A 25,881-nucleotide genomic window follows, 5' to 3' on the forward strand; every position below is an offset into this window, starting at 1 on the left:
ACACATTTGAAAATATAGGATGTAATGATATTATTTACTAAAATTTTCTTATATTATTTTTTTTTGTAAACAAAGTCGTCTGGAAATACGAATTGTTTTGAAATAATCTGTTTTGAAAATCTCAAAATCTGTTTTGAAATAACAACAATACAAATGCATCTTAAAAAGTTTTCTTTATTTGTAATTTTAGTATATATACTAAGTTATTTTTTATACAACCACCAGCTTTACATTTTAACACTTATCGTAACGTTATACGAGTTTTTGTATATCTTCGTCATACACTTCCGCCGTCAGTTCACATGATCATCATTTTATGCAATCTTTTAAATCATTGTTTCTTGTGAAATATTATCGACCAAACAACTCTTGAAATTTTGCAAAAAAACTGCTATGAAATCACAGACACGATCTTGAGCTCTATAATGAGACACGGGCGACCTGAAAGCTTATGATCATGTACAGTTTCTCTGTCCCTATTGAATTATCGCACCCACGATCTTACTAATAATTCATCCATAACTCTATTATCGTTACCTGCTGTAATTCGGTAGTGAATAATTTTTGGAAGAATTTTTCAGCCTTCGAGAAGCGTAAAAGCGTCATCGACGGTAAATGAAATTCGCATCGTCATTTTAAACGTGTGATACAAAGACAATATTAAATATTTAAACATAAAATTTTTCATGACTTATGTCAATACATGAATGAAGCTAGGTAACCTTCCACAAATACATTCCATCGTTTTATATAGTTGCTATATATAATATAATATAATATATAATATATAATAAAGGGGTAGTACTTTCTGCATGATCCTCGTACATCATGCTTTACAGTTCTCCCAGTTGTAGATATTGAGATATACATATATCTTTGTATAAGGTACAAGATTACAATTACTATCTGCTTTATACATATATTTGAATTAGTAAATGAATTATGAGTTATTATTAGTGATTCATATAATACCAGTAATTATGATAAATTTAATGTATTACATAAAATGATTTTATACCTGATATATATAATTATATTCACTTTTTAGATAATTAACACGAAATGTATCCTTAAAATGATATGTAATTTTATATATAAATAATGTATTTTAAAAAATAGCATGAGTTAAGACATATTACGTGAGAAAATGTTTTGAGATCTTAAAAACAAATTTAACTGATTAACTATTTTGGTCTACATAACTTGTTTTTAGTGCATAAGTAACATTGATAATTATTAAGACAAAATAAGAAGTTGTAACAGTGATGGAAATACAAACTTGTGGGTTCAGTTGTAACTTGCGAATTTCTTAATATGTTTCGTATCACTGGTTATTACTTCTAGTATATCTTGTATAAATAAATAGCCAAATGGCACATAATTGAAATTATATCAAAGAAGATTATTATAGAAAAATTTGTCCATGTGTTTCTATATGTACATACAAAAATTTATTTTCAACAGTGTTTTTGAAACAGTTAGCAAACATTTGCAAAGTTATGAAATGTATTTTTTAACATTCCTATTATATTACCTTTTTTTCTTTATCTGATGGCGATCTTTACATTCATAAAATACTTACAAAGGAGGATATTACTGTAGAGATATGGCTAACCAATCTGTGTTTACAAAAGTAGTCTAAACTATCCACCTGGACAAAGAGCTTTGCAAATCCCATATATTAGAACTCGTAGGAAAAAATAGAGATCTTTTTACATACATATAGCTTTGCAAATCTGAAAATGTTAAAATACAAATTTTGTATATTATAAATACATAATTCATCATTATTCATTCACAAAATTTCTAAGAAGATTATTCTCCACAAGATTATTTTACGTCTATAAAAAATAATAATTAGAAAGTGGAATATGAGAATAAATAATTTGCAGATCTATATGTAAGCACATTTATTTCATTTTATGAATTTATCAATCAGTGCAGTTATAAACATTTTGAACATCAAAGCAATACAATTGTTTGAACAATTTATATATTTACAATTTCAGAAATCAAAAATATTTCGTAATATTTTGTAAATGTCAGAACAACAAATGTCATTCTCATTAATAAGAATAATGTTTAGAATGTAATGGTAAACTAAACAAAAGTTATATGAAATACATTTTTTCATAATTTTTTAGAATAAAGTAAAATATTAAATAACAAAATAAAATTTTAAAAAACTTCAATTATGTGAACAAAGAATGTAGTACGAGTGCTATTTCTGAAGAATTTAAAGTAAGATCTATCTTTTTAATGGAGCGCTTATTAACATAAAGTTATACATAAAAGATTATACATTTGTATGCATATGTAAAATATACGAGTACTTATTGCTCAATTTCTTATACTAATTACGCAAAATATATACACATATATCAACCCATGACTAATAATATGACTTGAAAACATACACATATTTATTTGGTTTATGGGATGCATATTACATTATCTGTATACCTGATTCTTACATTTATGGGTCAGGTTTAAATCCATAGTCTTTACTTTCCATCACCTAAACCCAAAGCCATTTACTTAAGTAAAATTGTAAAAACACAAAAGTTCACAATAAGTACTTAATTAATTAAAATATCACTATTTTATAAGAATCGTTAACTTATTTGCTAAAAAGATGGAAGTATAAAAATTTTTTCTGAGAAAATGAGGAAGCAACAGAATACTATTTACAACAGTGCATAGAGAACAATCATAAGGTCCACCACCATTTTTGTCGCAGTGATAAACCTTAACTTTGAACTTTCAATATAATTCATTTACATGCTTCATTCTAGTTTTGTACTTATCTTAACATATTAATCTAAACGAGTCATTTCTTATCTATATCTTTTTTAATTTACAAATTTTTTTACTTGTATGAGATTATTTTTTTAATGATACAAAAAATTACCTACAAAATTATTTGTATCTTCATGATATTACATTATTAAAAAAAGAATAAGAGAATATCATTTTTGACCATTTGATATGGTTCTAGATCAGTATTCTTATTAATCTAAATCTATACACACTTTGGACATTTATTGTGTTGCACATATTAACATATTAACGTAGTCGGCATTCACGTTCTGCAGGATAAATTACTGAAAGGAACGAAAATATTTAACTTAAGCAGCTGTAAGACATAGTAGTACAAAACAGTTATGATCGTTATATTTGCTCTGTATGATAATTTCTATGAGTTCCTATATAAATATTTAAGATGTCGCATTCTTTAATTAATATGACATTTTCATCTTTTTTTATAGTCTGCAGACTTTTTCTACATTTTTTCTTTTCATTCGCATTCGTTACTTGTAGTCGAAGAAATACAGTATTATTTTGAAAGACTGAATGCAGGAGACAGCACTCTTGACTTGTCTATGTGCTTGAGGTACTATTTGACGTTCCCTTCGTGCTTATAATTTATTTACTGCAACACGGGCCTAAGTTCTTGAGTCATAATGGGATACGAAACCAACGGTGCAGTAGCACCGGATATCGAAAGAGGTAAACTAGCAGGTTGCTGTGTATTAGGTGGCTGTTGATTAGTTGCCTGAGGACCTGAACCGCTCATCGTAATCGTTTGTTGAGCCATCGTAACGATAGGCGGCGGGATTGATACTGGTGCCATTGAAACTGCTGCAATAGAAACAGGCGCAACTGTGGCTATACTTACAGGAACTGTCGCAACGCTTGCAGTAACTGTACGTAAAGTTCCAGCAGCTACCGCTGCGTTAACCATTTGTTGAGGTGTTGGAGCTTGCGATGGTGGAACAGTATTTGTGATAGTAACTGCTGGAACTGTAACAGCTGTTACATTTGCAGTTCGTTTCCCTGACATTCTTAACTGAGCATTTTGATCCAAAAGAAATTCATTAGTTGCTGTTAGATCGCTAACCTAAAGAAATAAAACGTATAAATACATCAATTATACGTATACAACACAAAGAAAATAATTATAACAATGGAATTAAATCGAATTGAAAATAGTTATAGTAATAAAATTAAATCAAACTGACTTGCTTTTTTAATTCCTCTATTTTCTTTCTTAGTAACGCATTTTCATCTTCCAAAACAATTGCTCTAGCTTCATTACGCGGTATCACTGGATAATAATATCCTGAAGTAACCGGTTGCGCGGTATGTTGGCCTACGAGTGGTGAAGTTTCAAAATGAACAACAGTTTCACCAGAAACTATTCGTCTCTTTGGTTCAGGAGGTCCTATATAATCAGGTGGATGTGAAGATGCATTGTAACTATTATTTGTGACTAAATTGTGTTGATCTTCCATTTGCCAGTGAAAGCTATAAAGATATATAAATATGTCATTAAACAAATATATTTCAAAGATATTTGAGGATATTTCAAAATATATTAAACATTTGACGAAAGTTTTGTCTTTTTCAAGATACATATCAAATAATTTAGGTAGAAAGAAGATAAACAGTAAAATTTTTAAGAAACTCACTTTCTATCCTCCTCGTATCTGCGATTCTCACCGTTACTCGTACCATTGAAATTGTGCTGCGGCCTGGACACATTATGATGGGATGTTATAATCAAATTATGTTGTGGTTCTTCATTTTTCCAATGTCTAAATTTACAATTTGTCCTTTGGCAGCTACCCTTGATAAAATCCTTACACATTGGATATTCGGGCTTTTCATTGTTATTTTTGAGCCTACTCAAGATATGAGCAGGTAATTCTCCTGTTGCTCGAAATCTCTTCTCCTCACTTTCTGTGCAGTGAAGGAATTTGCAGCCAGGCCAATTGCACATCCCATTTTGAAAGTCATGGCAGAACGTGTATTCTTCTACGGGATCGTCCTCGGAACGTTCGTGCAAATACTTGCAACGTTTACCCCTATGACACACGTTTCGCAGAAAATCTCTGCATACGCGGGTAGGTGATGCATCTCCGCTTACATTCGTCGCGCCTACTGTCTTGCTCACTTGCCCGCCTCTCGTGCTATCCGACTTTTTTTTCAGCTTCTTCATCGATGATACATTGCGATCATACCTCGTAACGAATTCTTAATCAATCGTTATTACTCACACGTTATACGTATGTGCTGTAATTACAAAACAGTTTATTACAATACAATTGGTAACAGATAAATCAATTTATTTTGTACAAAGATAGAATTTGTAAAATTGAACATAGGAGATAAAATACATTGTCATCGATTTTCCTATTGTTAAAAACCGGAACGTTAGAACAATATCGATATCGAATATGTCAGTATAGAATGATAAAACAAGTTGACAAACCGGTCAAAATAGAATGATTCTTGCAACATCGATTGTTTTTAGAATTATTTATTAGAAAAACATTTAGGAACGCAAGATTTATTTTAGCAATTAACAAATATATGATTTGAATCATTTCAAATATTTTCTATGATGCCGTTAATTTGTTACTTCATTCTAAAACGTGCTTGACTTGCATTATTCTGCACTTACGTAACATAGTCGACAAAGGTGTATTGTAAAGAAAAATCATTGGATATAACAAATAGAGAAGATAATATTTCTCTTGTCGCGTAAAATCCTGTAACATTTAATGCTTAACTTAATCAAATTACGTACATACACGCATATAAATAATACTATTTTTATAATTTGAAAATAATTTGGCATATACGTATACAATGTTGTAAAAAAGGAGAACTACCTTGCCCAATTGTTTAATTATATATCGCCAAAAGATTAAATGATTAAAATATTTATTACGATTACGTAACTCTCTCGCGGTGGAGATATTTTTAGTTCGCGTATATGTAGTCATACCAAAAAACGATATTATATCACAGAAGCATTTTCTGAATTTTACTACAATTTGATAATTCAATACGCTACGAGTTATAATTATGCATCATAATATTAAGCCATAATGTTAATTACTGTGAGTAGATATTAATATAATGGATAGAATATAGAGTAAAACATGTATAATATATGTTTAAAACATCCTTGTTAGTTTTTCAATATCTGATTTTTGCAGAAATCGCGTAATTATTTAATAAATTTCCATATTCATTGTATAAATTGATCGATGATTAACATAGGTTGTTGGTGAAGAAGAGTAAAAGACTTCAGTTAAATTAATTTTTATTTTTTTTATATAATGATTATTACATGAGTGGTAAGAGGTCAACAATGTTATATACAATATTACCTTATTATTTATATAAACCTTCACGATCGTAAATATAATTTCAATCTACCAAGAAAGTAACGTCCCTATAAAGCGGCCAGGCCAATGTTCTTTTTTGGGAAACTGAACACACTTTATATCATTCGCTTTTACAATCGATCGGTATCTAGCGTTTAATAGGGCAGAAATGGATCGGGCAATGGCACTGTAACTAAACTATTAGTGAATTAAAAAAATACGGTTAATTTTAGTCGCGTTCGTATAAAAAGAATAAATAGAAAAGTATAACTACAACATTGTCCGCCTTTTTATTTTTTGTTCTTCTTTGTTAGAAACAGACATCTAGGCCATCATATTTGGAAAACCGCTAAATACATCGATTTAATAATAAGAACTACAGTAAAAATTTCGCACTGAAGAATCATTTTCGTCTTAAAATTTATTAGGTCGTTCGAATCGATATGCTTCTATTGTCATTCTACTAGTAAAAAATAAAAAAAAAAGAGGAAAACAGGAAACAAAGAAAGAAAAGCACATAATATATATAACGAAATGGGAAACGAAAAAAATGATTGATCAATTCTTCAAGCTACTGAAGAGTGTTAAACATTATATCAACAAATTATTTTTTATGTATATACAGAAGATAATTACACATTGAAAAAGGAAAAACAGCTGCAATTTAAGATCGACTAAGACCTAACATTAAATAATTTCTTTAAATCAACGAATTTACAATTAAAAGATTATATAATAATGTAATTATTGATCAAAGAGCATGATAATTCGACTTATTTCAGCTTATCATTATCATAATTACTACATTTCTCATTAAAATTCTTAACATTAAAAAATGTCAAAAGAGCCGAATTAATTAATGGTTTACACTTTGAACACAAATAATCCCGAAATCGTTTAAATAAATACCGAGTATTTTTAATTAGAACGGATTTCAAACTACTAATTCTACAAGAAATATATTAAGGAAAGTTTATCAACACGTAGGATATATCGACACAGGCATTTATAAAAATCGTTCTTTGCATATAAACGTTATTTATAATTTATGTAATGATACATTTGAGTCGTAGAGTGCAGTGCTTGAATTGATCGCAAAAAATAATGACGTAAACGTGTGTAATATTTGTAAATAGAGATTAATACCATTTTATTCAAGAAGATATGATATCGAGATTGGCAGCATGTTGAACATTTTACATGGTATTGTCTATATTTTTTCTAATACATTTTCTCCTAGCCTAGAATTTTGTTCTATGTACATATTTATTGCTACAATTCTCTGCTTAATTTGATTTTGGTTCCTTGTTTTTAAACGGTAACATGGTATACGTTTGCATTATTCTTGTCATTTATCAGAGCAGGTTTTTGAGATTGGTGCTTCAACAACAATATCGGAAAAATATATACAATTCTTAATATTTTTGTTGGTATAAAAATGTTCAAGACTTTTTTTGTTGAACCTACACGCTACCCAATTTGTTATATTCTGTATTCTCGAAGTATTTAGCAAACGATACAAAAAAATTACGAAAATAAAAGGAAAAAGAAAGGAAACTTTAATATTAATCAATGTTAAAGTTATATAAAAAAAACAAAAAGAAAGACATTAAAATATTTTTTCAAGCAACATCCATATTAATATAATTGCAATAGGTGCCACATAATGTATCGGTATAGTGTAAGTTGTATTTAACAAATCACCGCATTGTGCTTTAACAGATGTATATTTTTTCAAGAGCTCAGCTTTTTCTTCAACAAATGCATTGTACTTTTCTTTTAAAATAACCAATTCTTCATGGAGCTCTTGAATTCTTTGAGCTTCGTTCTTGGCACGATAATACAGTTGTTTTAGCTTCTCAACAATTTCTTCGTGAGATTCACAAATTAACCAGTCCTTTAGGCTTTCTAGCTCTTTCTTGATGGTTTGCTGCGATTCTAAATTGTCTTCAACTTTTAGCGAATCTAAAGATCCTATCAAAGTTTGCAGTAAATATTCTCTGGTATGCACACCTTGCTGTGTGGTATCGTTCTTAGATAATGGTTTTAGAGTTTTGACATAATCTCCTTCTAAATGTTCTTCTTCATATTCTTCATCTAATTCATTGCTATCTTTATCTGTTTCATCTTTCTTTTCAAGCTGATCAATTTCCATAGAGACAGGCTCATTTGAAGTAACGTTAATATTGCTCATGCTATCAACATTCATTTCTGTTTCTTCATTTCCTTTTAATTTCTGTACAGTTTGAGGTAAATGAGAAATTTCCATCTGTTTAACATTTTCTTCGCACATAAATCTAACTTCCATTTTATAAGGTACAAAAATTTCTTCTGCTACTTTATACACAGGTTCTTCTTTTTTAACTTCTATAACAGATTTCTCACTTGTATCATCACTGGTAATACTGCATGTATCATCTGTTGCATCTGAATTAGCATCAGATTCTGAATTCATATCTGTATTATTTATATTTACATTTCCATTAACTAAAGTTTTTCGAGATGGTGGTGGTAAAATATATTCCGTTGAATTATCATTATTAACCAATGAATCATCTAATTGTTCTTTTGAAAAAGAATCATCAGAATTTTTCAGCTGATTTGAATCAATATCTTGTGAATTAATTTGATTATCTTGTTCATCTTTCACAGAATAAAAGTCCATTTTTGTCTCTAAATCAATGTCTACATTGTCAACATGAATAGAATTTAACTTATTAAGAATAATATTGATGGCTTCTATAGGATTTTCGTCATCCTTTGCATCTACTATGCCAGTTGTTACTAATTTTGAATTCATGTCCTGCAAAATTTGCATGTAATTTCTGAGGGCAGTGATCTGCTTATAGATATTCACAGAATCTAATCGAGAATCACGTAATCTTGCTTGCAAATTTTTCTCAATTCTAGATTGATCTTCGAGTCTCTTTAAAAATTCTTGCTTTTCTTGTTCTGTGCTTTGTACTATATCCTGTATTTTTTCTTCACTTTCTTTTAGTTTATTCATAGTTTCTTGTAATTTTTTTTGTGCTTCCGTATATTTACTACATAACTCCTGAGACTCTGTTTGGGTATATTTTGCTACATTATGAAGGCTTTGACATTCTTCTTCTGTTTCATTTAAACGTGCTTCTAATTGGACTAATCTCTGAGTTACCTCTAATTTTTCTTGTAATACTTTCTGTAATTCTTCTTTTGCTGCATTTTGGTAATGTACTTTTTCTTCCTGAAGCAACACCAATTCGTTTCTAATTTTATCTTCCGTATAATTTTTAGAATAAACAGCCAGTTGATTTTCCATACTCTCCACCCAAGATAATAACCGATCTTCTGTTATTAATGCTTTCCAAGATTGATTAGCAGCTTTTCGAGTATTTGCTACAAGTTGTTGAAGATGTACTAACTTAGAATAAAGTGCTTTCTCGCGTCTTGAGGCTTCTTGCATGAGTTGATTCAGCTTGTACACATCTTCCAATGAAACATTATTGAGTGGAGATACAACCGATGTACTAAGACTAGCTTTAGCTTCTTTTCCATCTGGTAAATATAATTTTAACGTTGCAACTATACATCCATGTCTAACTTTTTTTGTACTTTCTATCACATCTACTCCAAATTGCACTATGTCACCAGAACATACCTCTTTAGGTGCTGATTCTAAACTAGCTGCACTGAGTCTTTGATTATTAACAAATGTACCATTACTGCTACGTGTGTCTTGTAAAAAAAACTTTCCACCTGAATACCATAGCAGCGCATGGTTTCTGGATAATACTTTACAATCAAAAATGGCATTATTTGGTGTAGCTCTGGCTCTTGCCACAGAGCGACCAATTTTAACAGGTTGCTCCAGTGTCAATGTACGTTCTTCAAAAGGGTGAGAATTATCACGGCAAATTAAAATTCCTTTGGCTGTCATTTTGTTGTTTTGCATAGAATTTATTTTCAAGTTGGAATTCTGACTGGCAGGAAAACTGGCATTTTGTACCCACTCACCACTGGCTACAACCATAGCCGATGTAAAATCCAAAGAATGGCAAGTTTTTCAAGAAAAGTTTAAAACTCGTATGAAAAAGGAATTATTGATACATAATGAAGAAGAGGGAATTTGTGAAATTTCAAAGTCACGCGTTTTAATATCATCGAATATTTTTACTATCGTGTTGGTTTGTCACAGAAGTTACTATTCACACTCGATCCTATAATTTGAACATGAGGATCATACATCGACTTTCCAAAACTTAAAATTTGTCATAATAATAAGTGACATACGAATTTACATATTTTTGCAATAAAAGAACTTCCGTTACTATCTCAACAATTTTGTGGTGTTTCTTTTTCCATTTATCGTAAAATTCCTCGTACAAACGTTACAGTTACACTGTATTCGTCAATTACTCGAGTCCAGAATATTCCTTGGTTGGTTAATTAAACAAACGAACGTTTCATCAACAATATAATCAAATCGAATATTCCGAACGCATTAAGAATAGCCAAAAGATATGTTTCTTCGAGTAAGTAGCAGTGAGCGTACGCTTTCACACTTTCGTCCTTCGTACCAGTTCCCTTGCACTTTGATGTCTTCGACGATACATTCAAGGAAGTTCATTAGAAAAGTGTGAAATACACAATGCGTATTCAACAATACTCGAACATGATAAACCGAGTGATGTTGTGATCAACTAGATTAAGATCAAATATATTATTCTCGAACTACTGCATTACTGTATTAAGATACAAGCGGTCCACATTCCTTTAACTCAGTACTTTTCAGTTCCGCGTTTCGCTGTTTATCGACCGACGGCAGTATAGTCATCTATACGACTACAACGGTGTAGCAAATTTAAAGTAGACACTTGGGCGTGCTACATCGCGACAGTCATTCACGAGAGAAAGAAACGTATTTAAAGAGGGACATTTAAAAAGGCATTTATAACCAAAGAACCAATGGTAGAACTAAAAACCATAAAATTGATGTATATATCTCGAATCAGTGACGTAAAGCACTATTCATAAATAACTAAAATCATTAAATCTTCTTTCAAATAATTATGCTAATTTTTAAAAAATGTCTATTTTATGCTATTTATTCTATATTATTTATATTTAGCAAAGCAAATTTATTAAGTTTATTATAAAAGGTTAATACTCTATAATATAGAAGTATTAATTACTGTCACAACATAAAATAAAAGAATAAAATATATAATATTCTAGTCTTGTATTTTGGTTTATCGTATTAAGGAATATATTTATATTTTTGTTTGCAAAATACAAAATGTATAGTATAAAGGAAATATTTCCATATAAATATCAATGGACATCGCATGCATCAGTGAATTCAGATAGACTTGCACAAGAGAATAAGATAATAATATCGTTATAAAAAAATCTTTTAAAAATTAATTAAGAATACTAAATGAATATACGTATTCCGGCGTTTCTAATAATGCTAGTACTTGATAAAATACTAATATGATCAATAAAAAAGATAATTTATATTTAGAAGTATTGATAGCTTATTTTTATAACGCAAATTTTATAATGTATATATATATAAAGTTTTATAATTTCACAGTAATACCTTATTAAATGTTGTACTTTCAAAACTGGAATAATTAATTCACAATGAGTTATTGCAATTCTTTTTTATGTATAAAACATTTATTTCTATTTATGAAATTCTAATTAATACGAATTTTTATGATTGGATACTATATATCAATTTACGTACGATTCACAAAAATCATGCAAATATAGAATTGTTGTTCATAAAACATTGTAAATAACTGAACAAGATAAATAAAACTATTATAGAGTTAATGAATATCTTTAAAAATATTCGATTTGAATATTCTTATATGAAAACATATGAAGATCGATGTTTGTCGAATAGCTTATTGTATCCGGGAACACTGTGAATATAACCTAAATAAGATTACGTAGTAAATGTCACGGTTTTAAACAAAGTTCATGGAATTTTTAACGTATAAATCATGTATAAATATTCTAATATTCAATATCAATTCATTTTTTGATTATATATAATTTTATATTTACTTCTTATAACTGAGATGTGAAATAAAAGAATGTAAGTAACAATACATATAAATATTTTACATGTATGTATATACCATACACATATATGTTCAAGTAGCTATGTATATCTCTTTTTTCAGTGATTAATAAGTATTTTGCAATTTTATAAGACTGTGTTTCATGTATAAATAGCCAAGAAACAGTAACATAATTTATATTTATAACAATAAAACGTCACGAAAAAATTAACGAATAACATAACATGTCAGATACAGAAGATTATATGTCAGATAAATTTTTACATGGAATTGAAAAATCTACTTCATCAAGTCTCATATATCGACATGCAGATAAAAGAAAATTTGAACTTATGAAGAAGAAAACTGAGATTGAAACAAAATTGAATGAAAAAAATAGCATAAAACATATTGAGGAAGAAAAAAGAGAAGCAGGCTTATCCTCTGCAATTACAAGTTCTAATAAAGGTTTGCTTTTTTTTTGTTTCTACTAAAATTTCTGGTTTATTGGCATATTATATTATTGTAATGCTTGATTATACAAATTTATGAATTTATTCTTAGGTTATGAAATGATTATGAAAATGGGATATAAACCTGGTCAAGGCATAGGTAAAACAGGATCAGGAAGGATTGAACCAATTAGCCTTGAAGTAAAATTAGACAGACAAGGTTTAGGGGAAGGAATTGCAAAAAAAGAAAGGAAAAAGAAAGATAATTCGCATCGTGATAAATTAGATAATAAGAGTATGAAGGATTTTCGAGATAGAATCGCACAAAAAAGAACAGAACAATTATTAAAGACAGACTTGTATAAAAGCCAAAAAGTTTGTCAGAAATTAGATATCCAACAAGAGATAAAAAAGCCTAAAGAAATATGGTTTTGGTTACCTCAAGATAATGAAGATGATGATAATAGTGATACAGAGGAAGATGATGATTTTTTGCCTGTTAGTGAAAAACTTGAAATTTTAACTAAATATTTAAGAGAAAAATATTTTTATTGTATTTGGTGTGGAGTAGCACATCTAGATGAAGATGATTTAAGAGATAATTGTCCAGGAGATACAAGAAATGATCACTAATACTATTAATTTGTATTGCTTCAATTAAAAGTGCATATAAATAAAAAAAGATAAAATCAAAATTTACCATGTTTTTACTTATATCTATGTTTTAATCATACAGTAAAGAAATCTTATAAAAAGCATACAAGATTCAGCATCTAAATAACATCAGTAATGCTTCTTTAGTGTGGTCACCCACAGTGTATGAAGACATAAAAGATCCATTAGAGTCATAATGCAAAATACTGAAAAAGTACAGTAGAAAAAAATCTAGCAGTGTACAATGTAAAAGCAAGGGAAACTTATCCTGATTCAGCTATGCTATTATTTCCTAGCAGGAGTTCAGCACCCCTAAGTAATAACATGTTGGAGAGAAAGTTACCTATAAAAGCATCTGTCTTATTTTCTGTTCTTTCATTGCAGTCAGAACCTTTGACCATACCTTTACTATATTCAAAACAGATTAAGTAAAACAAATATCACTTAAAGGAATTCCTATCACAATGTTTATATTTGCACTTTTCTTTGTATTAACAGCGTTTATATATATGAATGATACAGTTGCTCAAGTAACAGATGATGAAAATTGTGAAACACTACAGTCAGAAGTACATATTACAAAAGGTACTATTTTTATTCTGAATTAATTAGCTTCATATACAAGCAAGTATATGTAAAACGAAGATATTTTTTGATTTTAGATCAATATGATGAAATAGGTCGATTAAAAAGAACATGTAGTGGAGATATAACTGTTACAAAATGTGAAGGGTTTTGCAGTTCACAGGTACAACCAAGTGTTGCAAGTACAACAGGATTCTCAAAGGTGAGGATACTGTTTAAAAGAAGAACAAAATTCGTATAAAAGTAATGAAACACATTTTTGAAATTTACTTTCATTTCCCCAATAGGAATGTTATTGCTGTCGTGAGAGTTATTTAAAAGAAAGGCACATCACACTACACCATTGTTATGATGCAGATGGAATAAAATTAATGAATGAAGAAGATGGAGTAATGGAAATCAAGATAAGAGAACCAGCAGAATGTAAATGTATTAAATGCGGTGATATATCCCGATAAATATGGAAATATTTTATAAAAGCATTAATAAAATATAAAATAGAAATTATATGTAATACAAATAATGTGATTTAAAATAAAAATATAGAACATATTTAAGACAATTTACTTTCCCTTTCCTCTTATATTTGTAAACTGTATTAAAAAATACACAATTAAAAACTACAATGCTAGATTAACTAAATATGTATTTTGAAATGTTATAAATTAAATACTAAAAAACAATGATAGATATGATGCTCAATATAAAATTGTTGGTTTTTATATTATATATAATTTTGTTTCCATAACTGATGAGTAATAAAATTTAATTTATTTATGACTAGAAATTTTAACAAAAATAGAATTTTATTTATAAAAACAAAAATTGATATAAAATATTTAATATAATCGTGAATGGAATTAAAGATAATTATCAATTAAATTTCACATAGATTATATTAATGCATATTATTACAACAAATAGATTAAAGCATTATTAAAATAATAGATAAAATGAACTGGTTATTAGTATAACTAACATATAACAAATAATTAATTTCCCAATTTTATCATGAATAAAATAGTTAAAAGCTAAAGCCAAATAATAACATTATAAAAAATACTAATAATACTATATTTTAGAATTTTTAACAGCTAGAAATATGTATATATGCTGTAAAATATACGAAATAATTCTTTGCCATTTAAATCAATAAAGCACCATAGTTTATATACAGTTTTTTGTTTGAATATTATAATTTTCACTATGGTAATGTACAACAAATTATTGTCAAAGTCTATTATATTGCAATGGAAAATAATATTATGTAATATTACTTGTATAAACAATTGATTTAAAAAGGAATTGTTAATTTTGTATGTAGATAAAATTATAAATATATAAATATAAATAAAATTTAACATGTAACTAGAACTTGCATTGATTATAATATTCTAAAAATTATTTATGATTTAGATGTTTTAAGTGTTAGCAAGATTATAGTATTATAGAATATAATGTTTATATACATATATGTGTAGTTAATATATCATGCATATAATTATTACCAATACAAATGTCATTATATTTGTAAATATATAGTGATAACTTATAATAAAAAAAGTTGTAATGTATACAAAATTATAGGAAATTAAACTTTGACTTTACTTATAACAAATTGCTATCATAAAATATTGTTATTGAATATTATAAAAGATATTATTTATAAATCTAAAATATGAAAGAATATTTGATAAAAATGTTTGCTATATGTATGAAACAATATTTTCAGAAACATTTTTATTTCCTAATAGTATTTCTATATACCATATATTTAATCCCTTTCTTAATGCTATTAACATACGCATGAAAAGGGAAGGGAGGAAACATGATCACCTGCAGGGTATAAAAGGATAGAACGTACAATCTCTAAGCACAGTGAAGTGGTAGATCTAAGAGAAAAAGTATCGTGCTAACACTATGTTACTATATCATATTGGTAAATAAAGAATTATAATACTTGTGTTGTACATTAACATTAAAATTAATATAAGCAAATAAAATAAATTAAATTTTATATCCGAAATTATAAGCAAAATAATAAACATAAAAGTATAATGTATGTTAATATAACATTTATATTATTCTATTACTTACTGTGTAGTAGGTGCTAGCGTTTTAATATGCCTGCTAAGCGAAACTGCAGAAGCTCTTATAGGTGTTGATGAATGTCAAGCAACTCCAGTTATCCACTTTTTGCAATATCCAGGATGTGTTCCAAAACCAATTCCTAGTTATGCTTGTAGAGGACGTTGTAGCAGTTACCTACAGGTAAATTACATATATAAACAAACAAGTAATTTCACTTACAAATATATCAATATAAACAAATAAAAACATTTCTAATATAGAAAAATACATTGTATTTTATTTTTATACAAATAAATTTATGAATCTTCTCTACATTATGAATAAAATCAATGGAAAATTCTTCAAGAAATATTTGTTTAGTTTTATATTTTTTCATTAATTACTGATTAAAAATAAATAAAAACATATTACTTATATTAATTAGTTTTAAAAATCTTTCAAATTTTATTATATATAATCAGTTTATATTACTTTATATTAATATTAACATTCAAATAATCGAGGTTTATGTAAACATTTAAACTTAAAAATATTCTTTAAAATATTCTTTTAAACATTTATAATATTCTGATTTGTATAAGCGTGCATAATAAGATGTAGGTATCACTGTTTTCATTCATGGTTATAATATATGTATAAAAAATTCTAACCATTTCCTGTTACTTATATTATTTATAATTCCTATAAACATACAGTTAAGCATCAGTTTTATATTCATATTTACTGAATATCATAATATTCTACACAATGTTATCTCAACCATATATTTCATAGAAAATTGACATATTAATATATATAAACATCTATTCATTCGTACCTGTTTCTACAGGTATCTGGATCAAAAATTTGGCAAATGGAGAGGAGTTGCATGTGTTGTCAAGAAAGCGGTGAACGAGAGGCCAGTGTATCCTTATTTTGTCCGAGAGCCAAACCAGGCGAAAAGAAATTCCGAAAGGTTAGGTTAATGCTTTGACTTAATCATAGATTTTTTAACATTTTGGATAAATGTGATAAATTAATGAAGTGTTGGCCGATTAGTCACTCGCACTATAAAATCAGGAGCAAATCTTTTGATACCATGAGTTCCTCACAGCCATATTGTTTTTGTCTAACTGATCAGTGGAAAGCGCATCTGAAAATGAATATCGCGCGTCATTTGAATTGGATTATTCTATAAGAACTATTTATAAATACAAAATCATGTTTGTTTATATAACTAACATGTAGAACAAATCAAATGAAAATATTTTTATTTAATAAAATTTAAGGATGTATATATATATATATAAATAATTCAATTTACCAGCTAATTACTCGTTCGTAGGTAATTACCAAGGCGCCTTTAGAATGTATGTGTAGACCATGCACTAGTGTAGAAGAATATGCAATTATCCCACAAGAGATCGCTGGATTTGCCGATGAAGGCCCGTTCACGACCTCTGCGCATTTTAGAAGATCTTCCGACTTGCAGTAATTCTTTTATCAAACTTTATATTGCAAAATTAACAAAATAAAAGAAAATATTAAAGATAAGAAATACTTTATTGGATGTAACGTTATAAAAACGTAAATAAATTGAAAATGTAAAGTATTTGATGTAAAAAGTTCATTGATATATAATATAAATGCTATACATTATATTAAAAATGTGCTTATCCTCTGCTAAATATTTTCCATAGATAGAAAACCTTCGATGATATTATATACTATTTATATACGTTATTTTAGCACTCTTACGTTAAAGGAAATAAAAGATAGTTTTAAGAAAATATCGTGAAAGGTAACTAATATTTTGATGGATGTATATCAGAAGCCTTATTATTTTGTTATAAATAATTTCAGTTATATTACATACATATAAAATAACTACATTGTAATAAATATACAATATAGGATATTACGCGTTTAGTATTTTTCTAAAAATGCGTATTTACGTGATACATTACAGTATGATTATAATTATTGCATCTTAATGTTATACTGTAAATTATTACATCCTGTTAAGTATACAATATCTACAATTTTTGAAATTTCAAGTGCATCAGATATTAACGTTGAAATTTTAATAAGATTTATTCGAAATCGTGTACATATATATAATATATAGTATTACACGTATCTCGTTCAGGATTATGGAAACAATATTATTTAAACAATGTTACAAAAAAATATACAGGTTACTAATTTAATTAATCAGTTTCTTCGGCGGTGTGATCGATGTATCTAGACAGGCATATATTCAAGAAAATAATCAACAACAGTTTGACATGGAGTTCTTTTTTATTTTTTTTTCTTTTATGAATAGATATGATTTATCATAGAAGTGTATGTGTGTATTTTTGTATTGTGTTTTGGAATTTTTCGTGATATTTTATTTATATTTTGTATATATGTATTAATGTAAACGTAGGCACACGCAAATATATGTAAAATAGTGATATACGTGCGTGTTCATACGTGAACCATCGGCACAATGCGTCGCATGCATGTGCAGCATTCCAGTCAGCATAATAACAATGCTATCTTCTTCCATTATTTTTGCAAACTGATCATATTTCACTTACAATATTTACTTATTAAATATTTACAGGGATCGTTTTTTTGTTGTAATTCACTTATCGACATTTCCTCAACAACGTTGTTTAATATATAAATTATTGTAATTTTATTCATTTACTGCGTCTTCTATTTTATGTTTCAACCCGTCGAATGATACATTCTACTACTGAAGTAGAATGAAATCTTTCAAGGAGACAAATGTTATAAATCATTAATACTTAGCTCATACACAAAATTTTCCATTCTTCTGTATTTCATGTATGTCTCATTTTTACAGTGTGAAAAAAGTAATAGTGATGTATGTGACCTTTCCTACAATCTCATCCTTCTTATCTCCTTCGATTTTGTCGTGTTCAAAAAAATGCTGCGTTTTTTATACTTAAAAATTTTCTATTATATAATTCACAAAAAACATAAAAGTTTTTCAACATTCTGTAATTAATTTTAATTATTAAACAGAAATAAAGAATTTGGAATACAAGTAAATTATATAGTGTAATTATAAGATGCGATGAAAGAAATAAACATATAATGAACTCACGATGGTGAAGGGTATATATCGTATGAAAATTTAAGAACAAGCTATGGACATTCTGTGAAGCAAGAACTATAATTTTTTTATATTGTATATTTACATACACATGTACATGTATAAACACATGTTTACGCATACATATGTATTTATGCAAGTTGGATAAAATATCTACGTGGTAACCTTTTATCCCTTCAACAACGCAGAGAAACTTTGAAAAAATGATAAATGACAAATTCTGCTAGTATCTAATAATCAAATAACAAATTTGAACATTTCGGTATTAATTAATAATTACAATTTCTTAAATAAGGAGAATACATTCAATACGAGAAACATTAGACAAAAACAATGTAGTATTTTCTAAAATTAAACGAAAATTTTTCAATGATTGCATTCAAATTTCCTATTTCATTTTGTGTATTATATATAAATGTACATACACACACACACGCGCGCGCGCACACGCACACACTATATATATAAAGTCATATATATAATCGTGTGTGTGCGTGTGCGTGCACGTGTGTGTGTAATATATTCAGAAAATGTATTTTTCACACTGTACTTTAAATTAGTGTAATAATTTTATACAATTTCCTATTATACGGTCGATCTGGATTCATGCAGACATTATATTCCACGCACTATGACCTGCTCTCTCAATGTTCATAAATAACTAATGTTAAAAAATAGTAGCGCCTTAATATGCACACCATTTGTATCTTTTTTCTAGTTTCAGCATATTTTGCATTACGAAACATATCGCACCGAACTACAACATGGTTCGTAATGTTATGTTTAGTGTTCACTCATTCACTTTTAGTTGTGAATGTATATCTTTCTTCATACGGTTGAATACATTATAAGTTCGCAAGATATAAATTAATAATTGTTATATTTGTTATAATCGTAGAAACAACCATTACCCTTGCGTCAGGCTTGGTTATCAATAGTTTTCTTTTGCATATGTCTCAAATATAATTTACTTAAAATTGATCTACTTATACACATCTGATTTTTAATTTTTTATCTACTTTGCACATAGCAAGTACCGGCTGTTTTGCGAATATCGTTTGATGAAATTGAATATAGCTTTTTCGAGTTTCCAATATAAAGCGTAAAAGAAAAATTGTACGTAATATTCAATTTATTGGGCGATTGACAAGCTGCAGTGACATCGCAACACATAAGAAATACGATAATGTCTTTGAGTGTTTTTTTTTTGCTTTATTTAAACTTTAAACCATTTCAATGAATTATATATAATAATTATCTTGTATTTACTTCTGTATCATAATTAATAATTAATCTTTATCTTCATTATGTATAGCGGTCTCAGCTATTGTGTCCGTTTTTATGATAACCTTCTTTATTATCTGTCACTTCTTGTTCTTTGAAGTTCTATACTATAATACATGCACACGCGCACATCACTTTCTGTATTCTTTCAATACATATGATGTTTTCCTTTAAAAAACTGCAATTTGATTTCACTCGCGTATTTTTTTTTATCGAGGAAACATATACCTAAGTCTTTTTAATAGACGATAATGTACCCGATCATGATATCGTCAACAACGTTCTTGGCTGACGCTAGTTGATACGTCTTCTACACTGGAAGCATCATCAGCTTCTTGTAAACCAGTGAAAAACGAAGTCAGCGCCATCGTCGCGACTCCATGCCATTCACGTTGGGCTGGTTCAGGACTCTTTTTCCACGTTAGGAACGCGTCGCTTGAAATTATGTTATAATCCGACAAATTTGTCATAATATTGAAGAGAGTCCCTGTAGGTAAAAAATTTTTATAATTATAACAAACTTTTTATTACAGAGAACAACATTATATTCTTGTATGTTACCGTGTGGATATTGTAGATTGTGTAAATGAAGTTGGATTGCATAAAGACACTGCAATTCTAAAGATTCATTTGCATCGACGAATCGGCGAATTAATTGTTGCAAGTTAATAAAAGCTTCACTATTTAAACACCACCTGCTGTTCACTGGTTCTAATAATAACAATAAAAAAAGCACACAAACAATTATAGTAACTAAAAAATGTTAAAGAAGAAATATGATAAAATAGCAAAACGTACCCATGGACGTCTCTAAAATGGCAGTCGTTAATACTCGAATAAAAGTAGGTTCTTTGACCCGATTACCTACATGTACCTGTAATGACCAATAAATGAAGTATAACTATTTAATATTTTGTAAAATAATATACAATTAAATTTAAAATACTTACAATTATCCACCCACAAATTTCATCGAAACTACTTTCTTTCATTAGTCTCCTAAGTTCGTCATGAATTTGTTGCATTGTGGGTTGATTAATAGTTGAGCTTTTGGCACTATTATAATCACCAATGCAGAACTCCAAGTTCTATGAACAATAACATTATTCTTAATCCCCGTTATTTAAAAATAACATTTATTAATAATTTTAGCGCCAACTTACGTAATCTTTAATGATTTTGTCAATTTCTTCAAGTTCTGTATCAATTATATTACACAACTTAAGTCCACTTTGGTCCCATTTATCTGCAATCCACTTATGTCCTTTATCTCGAAATATTTTCGACAGCAATTCCCCAAGGAATTTGCCTACATATCCCCGAGTTCTTAAACTATCAAATATAGGTTTCAACTCGGTTAGGGGGACTACCTCCTCTTCTACTGGATGTGCTGTAAAAAGAAAGAAATATCATAATACTAATTTTCTTTTGGCATAAATAGTATTTTTTGTCATTGTTTTCAGTCCTGTTGAGCTAAAATTCCCGCATGGAAACTCTACGGTAAAGAATAATCATCATAAATGACAGTTATCTTTAAACATAAAAAGTTTTAATGTTATTTACTTACACAATATCTCTGCTAGATATAACCAAACTTTGGGTATATCGAGTACAAGATCATCAACTAGTTCCAATATTTCAATGAATCTAAAAAGGTAATTGTGATTAGTTTTACCGAAAAAACATACATTTAGAATCTTTATACCGAAATTTTTAATCAGTATCCTTTTGGCTTTGTATTTATTATTCAACACCTTTTTCTCTGCATAAATATTTCATCATTTATACAAAAGATTTAATTAAAAAGTGATCTTAATTAGTGCATCAAATAACATTATAGACATACATATGTACAAAATAACTTACCCGTTTCTTAGATGTGATATAGGTAAAATTTTTTCAGTGATTAAATGCGACAAAAGATACGATATGCATTCTCTGTCGAGAGGTGATTTTTCAAGAACAAAATTGATCAATTCACGTACGAATTTTGTTAATGTGTTATCGAAGTTCTGTTGAATAGCCAAAGAAACTTTCTACAAAATAAAAAATTCCAATTATAACAGATATTTAAATAAATTGTATTTTATTAGGATGGATTTGTTAAATAAAATAGTGTGTCCACCTACTGATCACTCAAGCAATTATTTATATAAATATAGCATTATAGCTTATTTATAACATTGTTTAAGAAGATCAGAAGGAAGGTATTATATAATTTAGCACACTAATGACTCAAGCATCTCCTAGCAAAAAGCAGAGATGGATCTAAGGAGCGTGCTAATGTTAATAATCACAATATTATCAACTAAGGAAATCAATTAATACTGTGATATAATAATTTATATAAACATAGAATATGAATATAGCAAAAACTCACTTCAATGATAGGATTTTTGAGATAGTCTTTCATTATTTTGTTTAACGTTTTCATAAATTCTTCTTCTGACATCTGAGGTTTATGACTGCTAGAGGTAGATTGTGAGGACGACTTTAACACTGGCGGTGGCATAGAAACGCTTTGACTTTGTGAATTATCTAATAACGAACTGTCTCTACTCGACGACGAATTGCTTAATTGATGACTACCATTGCGTGAACTCCTACCATCTGTAATAATGAAAATATAAAATTTTCTTACATTTAAATAATATGAATAAAGTAAATGTGAAACGTATTTTTTAAAATATCAGAATCCTTTTGGCTAACAACATTAAGTTGAACTTTTCAAAAATAAAAAATTTGTCATCATGCATTTCATAATTTTTTGCTTAAAAAATCAACAAATTATTTAATATTTTTATTATCTAATGTATCATAGACATACCATAGGAAGGTTTGTAGTCACGACCATACTCTCTTGGTCCAGTAGACCTTGATCTAAAAATAAATGAGATTATAACATTAATTCTTCCGATTATTCTGTATATCCTATATGCGATTATTAAAAAAGTATTCAGGATATCTTTAAAGTCATACTTCATATCAGAAACTCTAGCCTAGCAATCTATATTTCATCACACCTATTTTATTAAATATTGAACAATAAGAAATATAATAATCATTAAAAAAATTACTCTCTTACCCAGAGAGTTGTGGAGACGTTTTTCGTTTATCTTGATCTAAGTTTGATACATTTTCTAAGCATGCAAATTTATTTGAATTTATTGCCTTTGAGCCACAACTCGAAGGCGTTTTCCACATATACATGTTTCTGCTTCCTAATTGTAAATCATCCATTGGAGGCTAAAATAAAAATGATGAATATTTATTTGTTATTATTCATTTTCGCCGTACTTGTGACTATAAGCCTTTCGTAACTATTATTGAAGTTTTAGTAATATAAATGCTTACAGGTTTATTTTTAAGTTTAGCTGTCTCAACAGAATATGGTTGCCTTGTTCTGACAACAGGTTGACTCCAACCACCATCATCAGTGGGACCAACACCACCTGCATTATAATGTATTATTGATTGAATAACATACTATGTATATTTATTTATAAGCGATATAATAATGTGAACAATGAAATAAAAGTTGTCAGAATACACGATACAATCATTCTTATCAGAAACTCTAGTCTGGCAAAAAATGTGTGATATCATCATGCTGCTGTATTGTGAAAGCGAGTTCTCCATTTATAAAATATCAATTTATTTATAATTTATATTTATATCTTTGTTATAGTGCTATTAATTCAGATATTACACTAACTAAATACTTACGATTCCTTTTTCTATCACTAGTACGTTCATCTTTTCGAGGTGTACTCAAAGGAGTATTACTCAATTGGCTATCTAATCTTTCAGAATCTGCTTCTTTCTGAATTTGATCTATTGTTTTAGGATTACTATCATCTCTCCTTGGAATCCAGCTATTTGCTCTTAAATCTATTACATCTTGCAGCATAAAACGAATTCTAGAGCTAATTTTTCCATGCCCCCGTCGTGCAACGATATCTTGCATTTTATTGAAATAATCTTGCATTTCCTAATAAAAAGGGAATAAATTATTATCTTTTTAGTATCGAACTAAACACTTTTTATTAATTATAATAAAAAACAAAGTTACTTCTGCAGACACTTTTGACTCCAAATCTTTTCCGATTGTTGTTAACAACTTGCACAAACATTCAAGACTATCTTCATCACTCTGAATTAACAGCTCCTTTGTGCAACGATGCATGATTTTAGTTGTTAACATTCCTTGTTTATATAATTCACCAATAAATCTGCAGAACAAAAAGTAAGAAATGCAACATAAAAAAATACAAAATAAATCAACAAAAATTATAATGTACATTACATTATGTATATCTATAGATTGAAAGGTAATGTAATGCTTTTGCAAGAAAACTACATATTTTAGGTTACATTTATGTTACTTTACCGTATATTTCCTACTGATTTTATACGTGTCTTTCGTTCTTCATCTTCAAATTGTAACTGCAAATCCTTTTTCTTTTCCTAATTTTAAATGTAAAACAATTTGATGATAATGAAAATATAAATATGTATAATACAATACAATACAGAAATATTTATTAATTGGACTTACGGGATCAGTACATTCTTCTATTTCTTTAAGCTTAGCAGCTCTTGCCACCTCGTTCACTGGATTTCTTTCAAATTCCTTTTGACAACGATTAATAATGAGTTTCTTGAAGGTATATGAGCACTCTTGTTTGTCTGAATTCTTGTCTGAACCTGAGACTTCCATTACAGCAAGTTCTTTGCACATTAATGCATATGCTACAGAAAAGCTTGGTTCATCTACAGCCTAAAAGTTAATAAATTAAATTATGCATAACTAAGAATTACATAATTATTGCAGATAAATCAATTCACATTCAATAAATAGATTTACCTTTTCAAAGACTAAATTGATGACGCCCTGCAGTCGTTCCGGAGTGTCGATGGTTAATGTACGAACCTGATCGACTAAAGTATTAAATTTCTGCGGTGTGAGTTTATTTAGTACACTCCTAACTCTCTTGTACAGAGCTTCCGATTTAGCTTCTTCTTCACTAAGATTCAAACTTTTCAATCTTGCCGGCCTCCATGCATTTTCAGTTTCCCTTAATTTTACGTCTTCCCTCAAAGATAATGATACATGAATAACATTTGGCTTTGTTAGTTTCGATGATTTCCCCGGATTGCTCTTCCGATTCGGTGGTGGCTAAATAAAGATAAATACATTATTCAACATGTTAACATTCATGATGATCTAATGTACAATAAAATGCAAATATCAGAAAAAATATTCTCTATCAAGGAATTTCAGTCCACTACTTTTCCCATTTATAATACATCACTTACTAATCATTCCAACTCCACCTATTTCTACTTTTCCAACTTACCGCTCGGTTATTTGCATTTAACGGTTTTATGAATCCAGGGAATAAAACATCATGTCTATTGATATTTGTATCTTTAAATATCCTAAGATCAACATTATTCTTTGCCTATAA

The 25,881-nt window shown here is 28.4% G+C and overlaps 6 protein-coding genes and 1 non-coding gene across 12 annotated transcripts in view; 3 read left to right on the plus strand and 4 right to left on the minus strand.

The window, feature by feature from the left end:
* Positions 1-154: 154 nt before the first annotated feature.
* LOC100646163 (zinc finger CCCH domain-containing protein 10) lies at positions 155-16,162 on the minus strand. Of its 2 annotated transcripts, XR_007224331.1 has the most exons (5): positions 16,024-16,162; positions 4,473-5,076; positions 4,023-4,308; positions 538-3,901; positions 155-441 (listed from the first exon to the last, which is right to left on the minus strand). XR_007224331.1 is itself a non-coding variant. In XM_020867619.2 (4 exons), the coding sequence occupies exons 2-4, from the start codon at positions 5,000-5,002 to the stop codon at positions 3,431-3,433; spliced, it is 1,287 nt and encodes a 428-aa protein (XP_020723278.1). In that variant the 5' UTR covers positions 5,003-5,076; positions 16,024-16,162; the 3' UTR covers positions 155-3,430. The 2 variants fall into 2 exon arrangements, 1 of the variants encoding a protein (XP_020723278.1); XM_020867619.2 differs by having other exon boundaries at positions 155-3,901.
* On the minus strand, positions 6,099-11,203 carry LOC100646046 (sarcolemmal membrane-associated protein). Its single transcript, XM_003402247.4, has one exon. The coding sequence runs from the start codon at positions 10,189-10,191 to the stop codon at positions 7,789-7,791; it is 2,403 nt and encodes an 800-aa protein (XP_003402295.1). The 5' UTR covers positions 10,192-11,203; the 3' UTR covers positions 6,099-7,788.
* Positions 11,863-13,382, plus strand: LOC105666737 (G patch domain-containing protein 11). Its single transcript, XM_012318485.3, has 3 exons — positions 11,863-12,270; positions 12,359-12,703; positions 12,800-13,382. The coding sequence occupies exons 2-3, from the start codon at positions 12,481-12,483 to the stop codon at positions 13,318-13,320; spliced, it is 744 nt and encodes a 247-aa protein (XP_012173875.2). The 5' UTR covers positions 11,863-12,270; positions 12,359-12,480; the 3' UTR covers positions 13,321-13,382.
* LOC100646276 (partner of bursicon) lies at positions 13,791-14,478 on the plus strand. The gene is made up of 3 exons (XM_020867622.2): positions 13,791-13,926; positions 14,004-14,128; positions 14,214-14,478. Exons 1-3 carry the CDS (start codon positions 13,806-13,808, stop codon positions 14,382-14,384), a joined length of 417 nt encoding a protein of 138 aa, XP_020723281.1. The 5' UTR covers positions 13,791-13,805; the 3' UTR covers positions 14,385-14,478.
* On the plus strand, positions 16,024-17,608 carry LOC110119182 (bursicon; the record flags this gene model as incomplete). The annotated part of the gene is made up of 3 exons (XM_020867621.2): positions 16,024-16,197; positions 16,847-16,972; positions 17,342-17,608. Coding segments are annotated over 3 exons (450 nt in total), but the record flags the coding sequence as incomplete, so codon positions are not given.
* A 670-nt stretch (positions 17,609-18,278) lies between these two features.
* The window catches only part of LOC100645931 (eukaryotic translation initiation factor 4 gamma 3), a 46,271-nt gene continuing 38,668 nt past the window's right edge, over positions 18,279-25,881 (minus strand). For all 5 annotated transcript variants that reach the window (XM_048406524.1, XM_048406525.1, XM_048406526.1 and 2 more), the window contains exons 9-25: positions 25,771-25,875; positions 25,278-25,589; positions 24,969-25,190; positions 24,801-24,877; positions 24,483-24,642; positions 24,137-24,401; positions 23,765-23,862; positions 23,496-23,656; positions 23,238-23,290; positions 22,791-23,020; positions 22,277-22,446; positions 21,978-22,057; positions 21,574-21,800; positions 21,361-21,498; positions 21,209-21,284; positions 20,972-21,121; positions 18,279-20,897 (exon numbers count right to left, since the gene is read on the minus strand). In XM_048406524.1, coding sequence (XP_048262481.1) covers positions 20,683-20,897; positions 20,972-21,121; positions 21,209-21,284; positions 21,361-21,498; positions 21,574-21,800; positions 21,978-22,057; positions 22,277-22,446; positions 22,791-23,020; positions 23,238-23,290; positions 23,496-23,656; positions 23,765-23,862; positions 24,137-24,401; positions 24,483-24,642; positions 24,801-24,877; positions 24,969-25,190; positions 25,278-25,589; positions 25,771-25,875 — 2,739 coding nt within the window. In that variant the 3' untranslated portion in view covers positions 18,279-20,682. The remainder of the gene's footprint in view (positions 20,898-20,971; positions 21,122-21,208; positions 21,285-21,360; positions 21,499-21,573; positions 21,801-21,977; positions 22,058-22,276; positions 22,447-22,790; positions 23,021-23,237; positions 23,291-23,495; positions 23,657-23,764; positions 23,863-24,136; positions 24,402-24,482; positions 24,643-24,800; positions 24,878-24,968; positions 25,191-25,277; positions 25,590-25,770; positions 25,876-25,881) is intronic.
* On the minus strand, positions 22,527-22,692 carry LOC125385356. The gene has a single exon (XR_007224481.1). It is a non-coding gene; the product is annotated as a small nucleolar RNA SNORA53 (small nucleolar RNA).

The sequence above is a fragment of the Bombus terrestris genome, chromosome 6 (assembly GCF_910591885.1).
Source record: "Bombus terrestris chromosome 6, iyBomTerr1.2, whole genome shotgun sequence".
NCBI lineage: Eukaryota > Metazoa > Arthropoda > Insecta > Hymenoptera > Apidae > Bombus > Bombus terrestris.

Coding starts and splice junctions, on each gene's coding strand:
- LOC100646046 (XM_003402247.4), bottom strand. CDS start 10,191: ATGGTTGTAGCCAGTGGTGAGTGGGTACAAAATGCCAGTTTTCCTGCC.
- LOC105666737 (XM_012318485.3), top strand. CDS start 12,481: ATGTCAGATACAGAAGATTATATGTCAGATAAATTTTTACATGGAATT. Junction 12,704..12,799: donor AATTACAAGTTCTAATAAAG/GTTTGCTTTTTT, acceptor ATTTATTCTTAG/GTTATGAAATGATTATGAAA.
- LOC100646163 (XM_020867619.2), bottom strand. CDS start 5,002: ATGAAGAAGCTGAAAAAAAAGTCGGATAGCACGAGAGGCGGGCAAGTG. Junction 4,309..4,472: donor AGATACGAGGAGGATAGAAA/GTGAGTTTCTTA, acceptor ATATCTTTATAG/CTTTCACTGGCAAATGGAAG. Junction 3,902..4,022: donor TAGAGGAATTAAAAAAGCAA/GTCAGTTTGATT, acceptor TTATTTCTTTAG/GTTAGCGATCTAACAGCAAC.
- LOC100646276 (XM_020867622.2), top strand. CDS start 13,806: ATGTTTATATTTGCACTTTTCTTTGTATTAACAGCGTTTATATATATG. Junction 13,927..14,003: donor AGAAGTACATATTACAAAAG/GTACTATTTTTA, acceptor TTTTGATTTTAG/ATCAATATGATGAAATAGGT. Junction 14,129..14,213: donor GTACAACAGGATTCTCAAAG/GTGAGGATACTG, acceptor TTTCCCCAATAG/GAATGTTATTGCTGTCGTGA.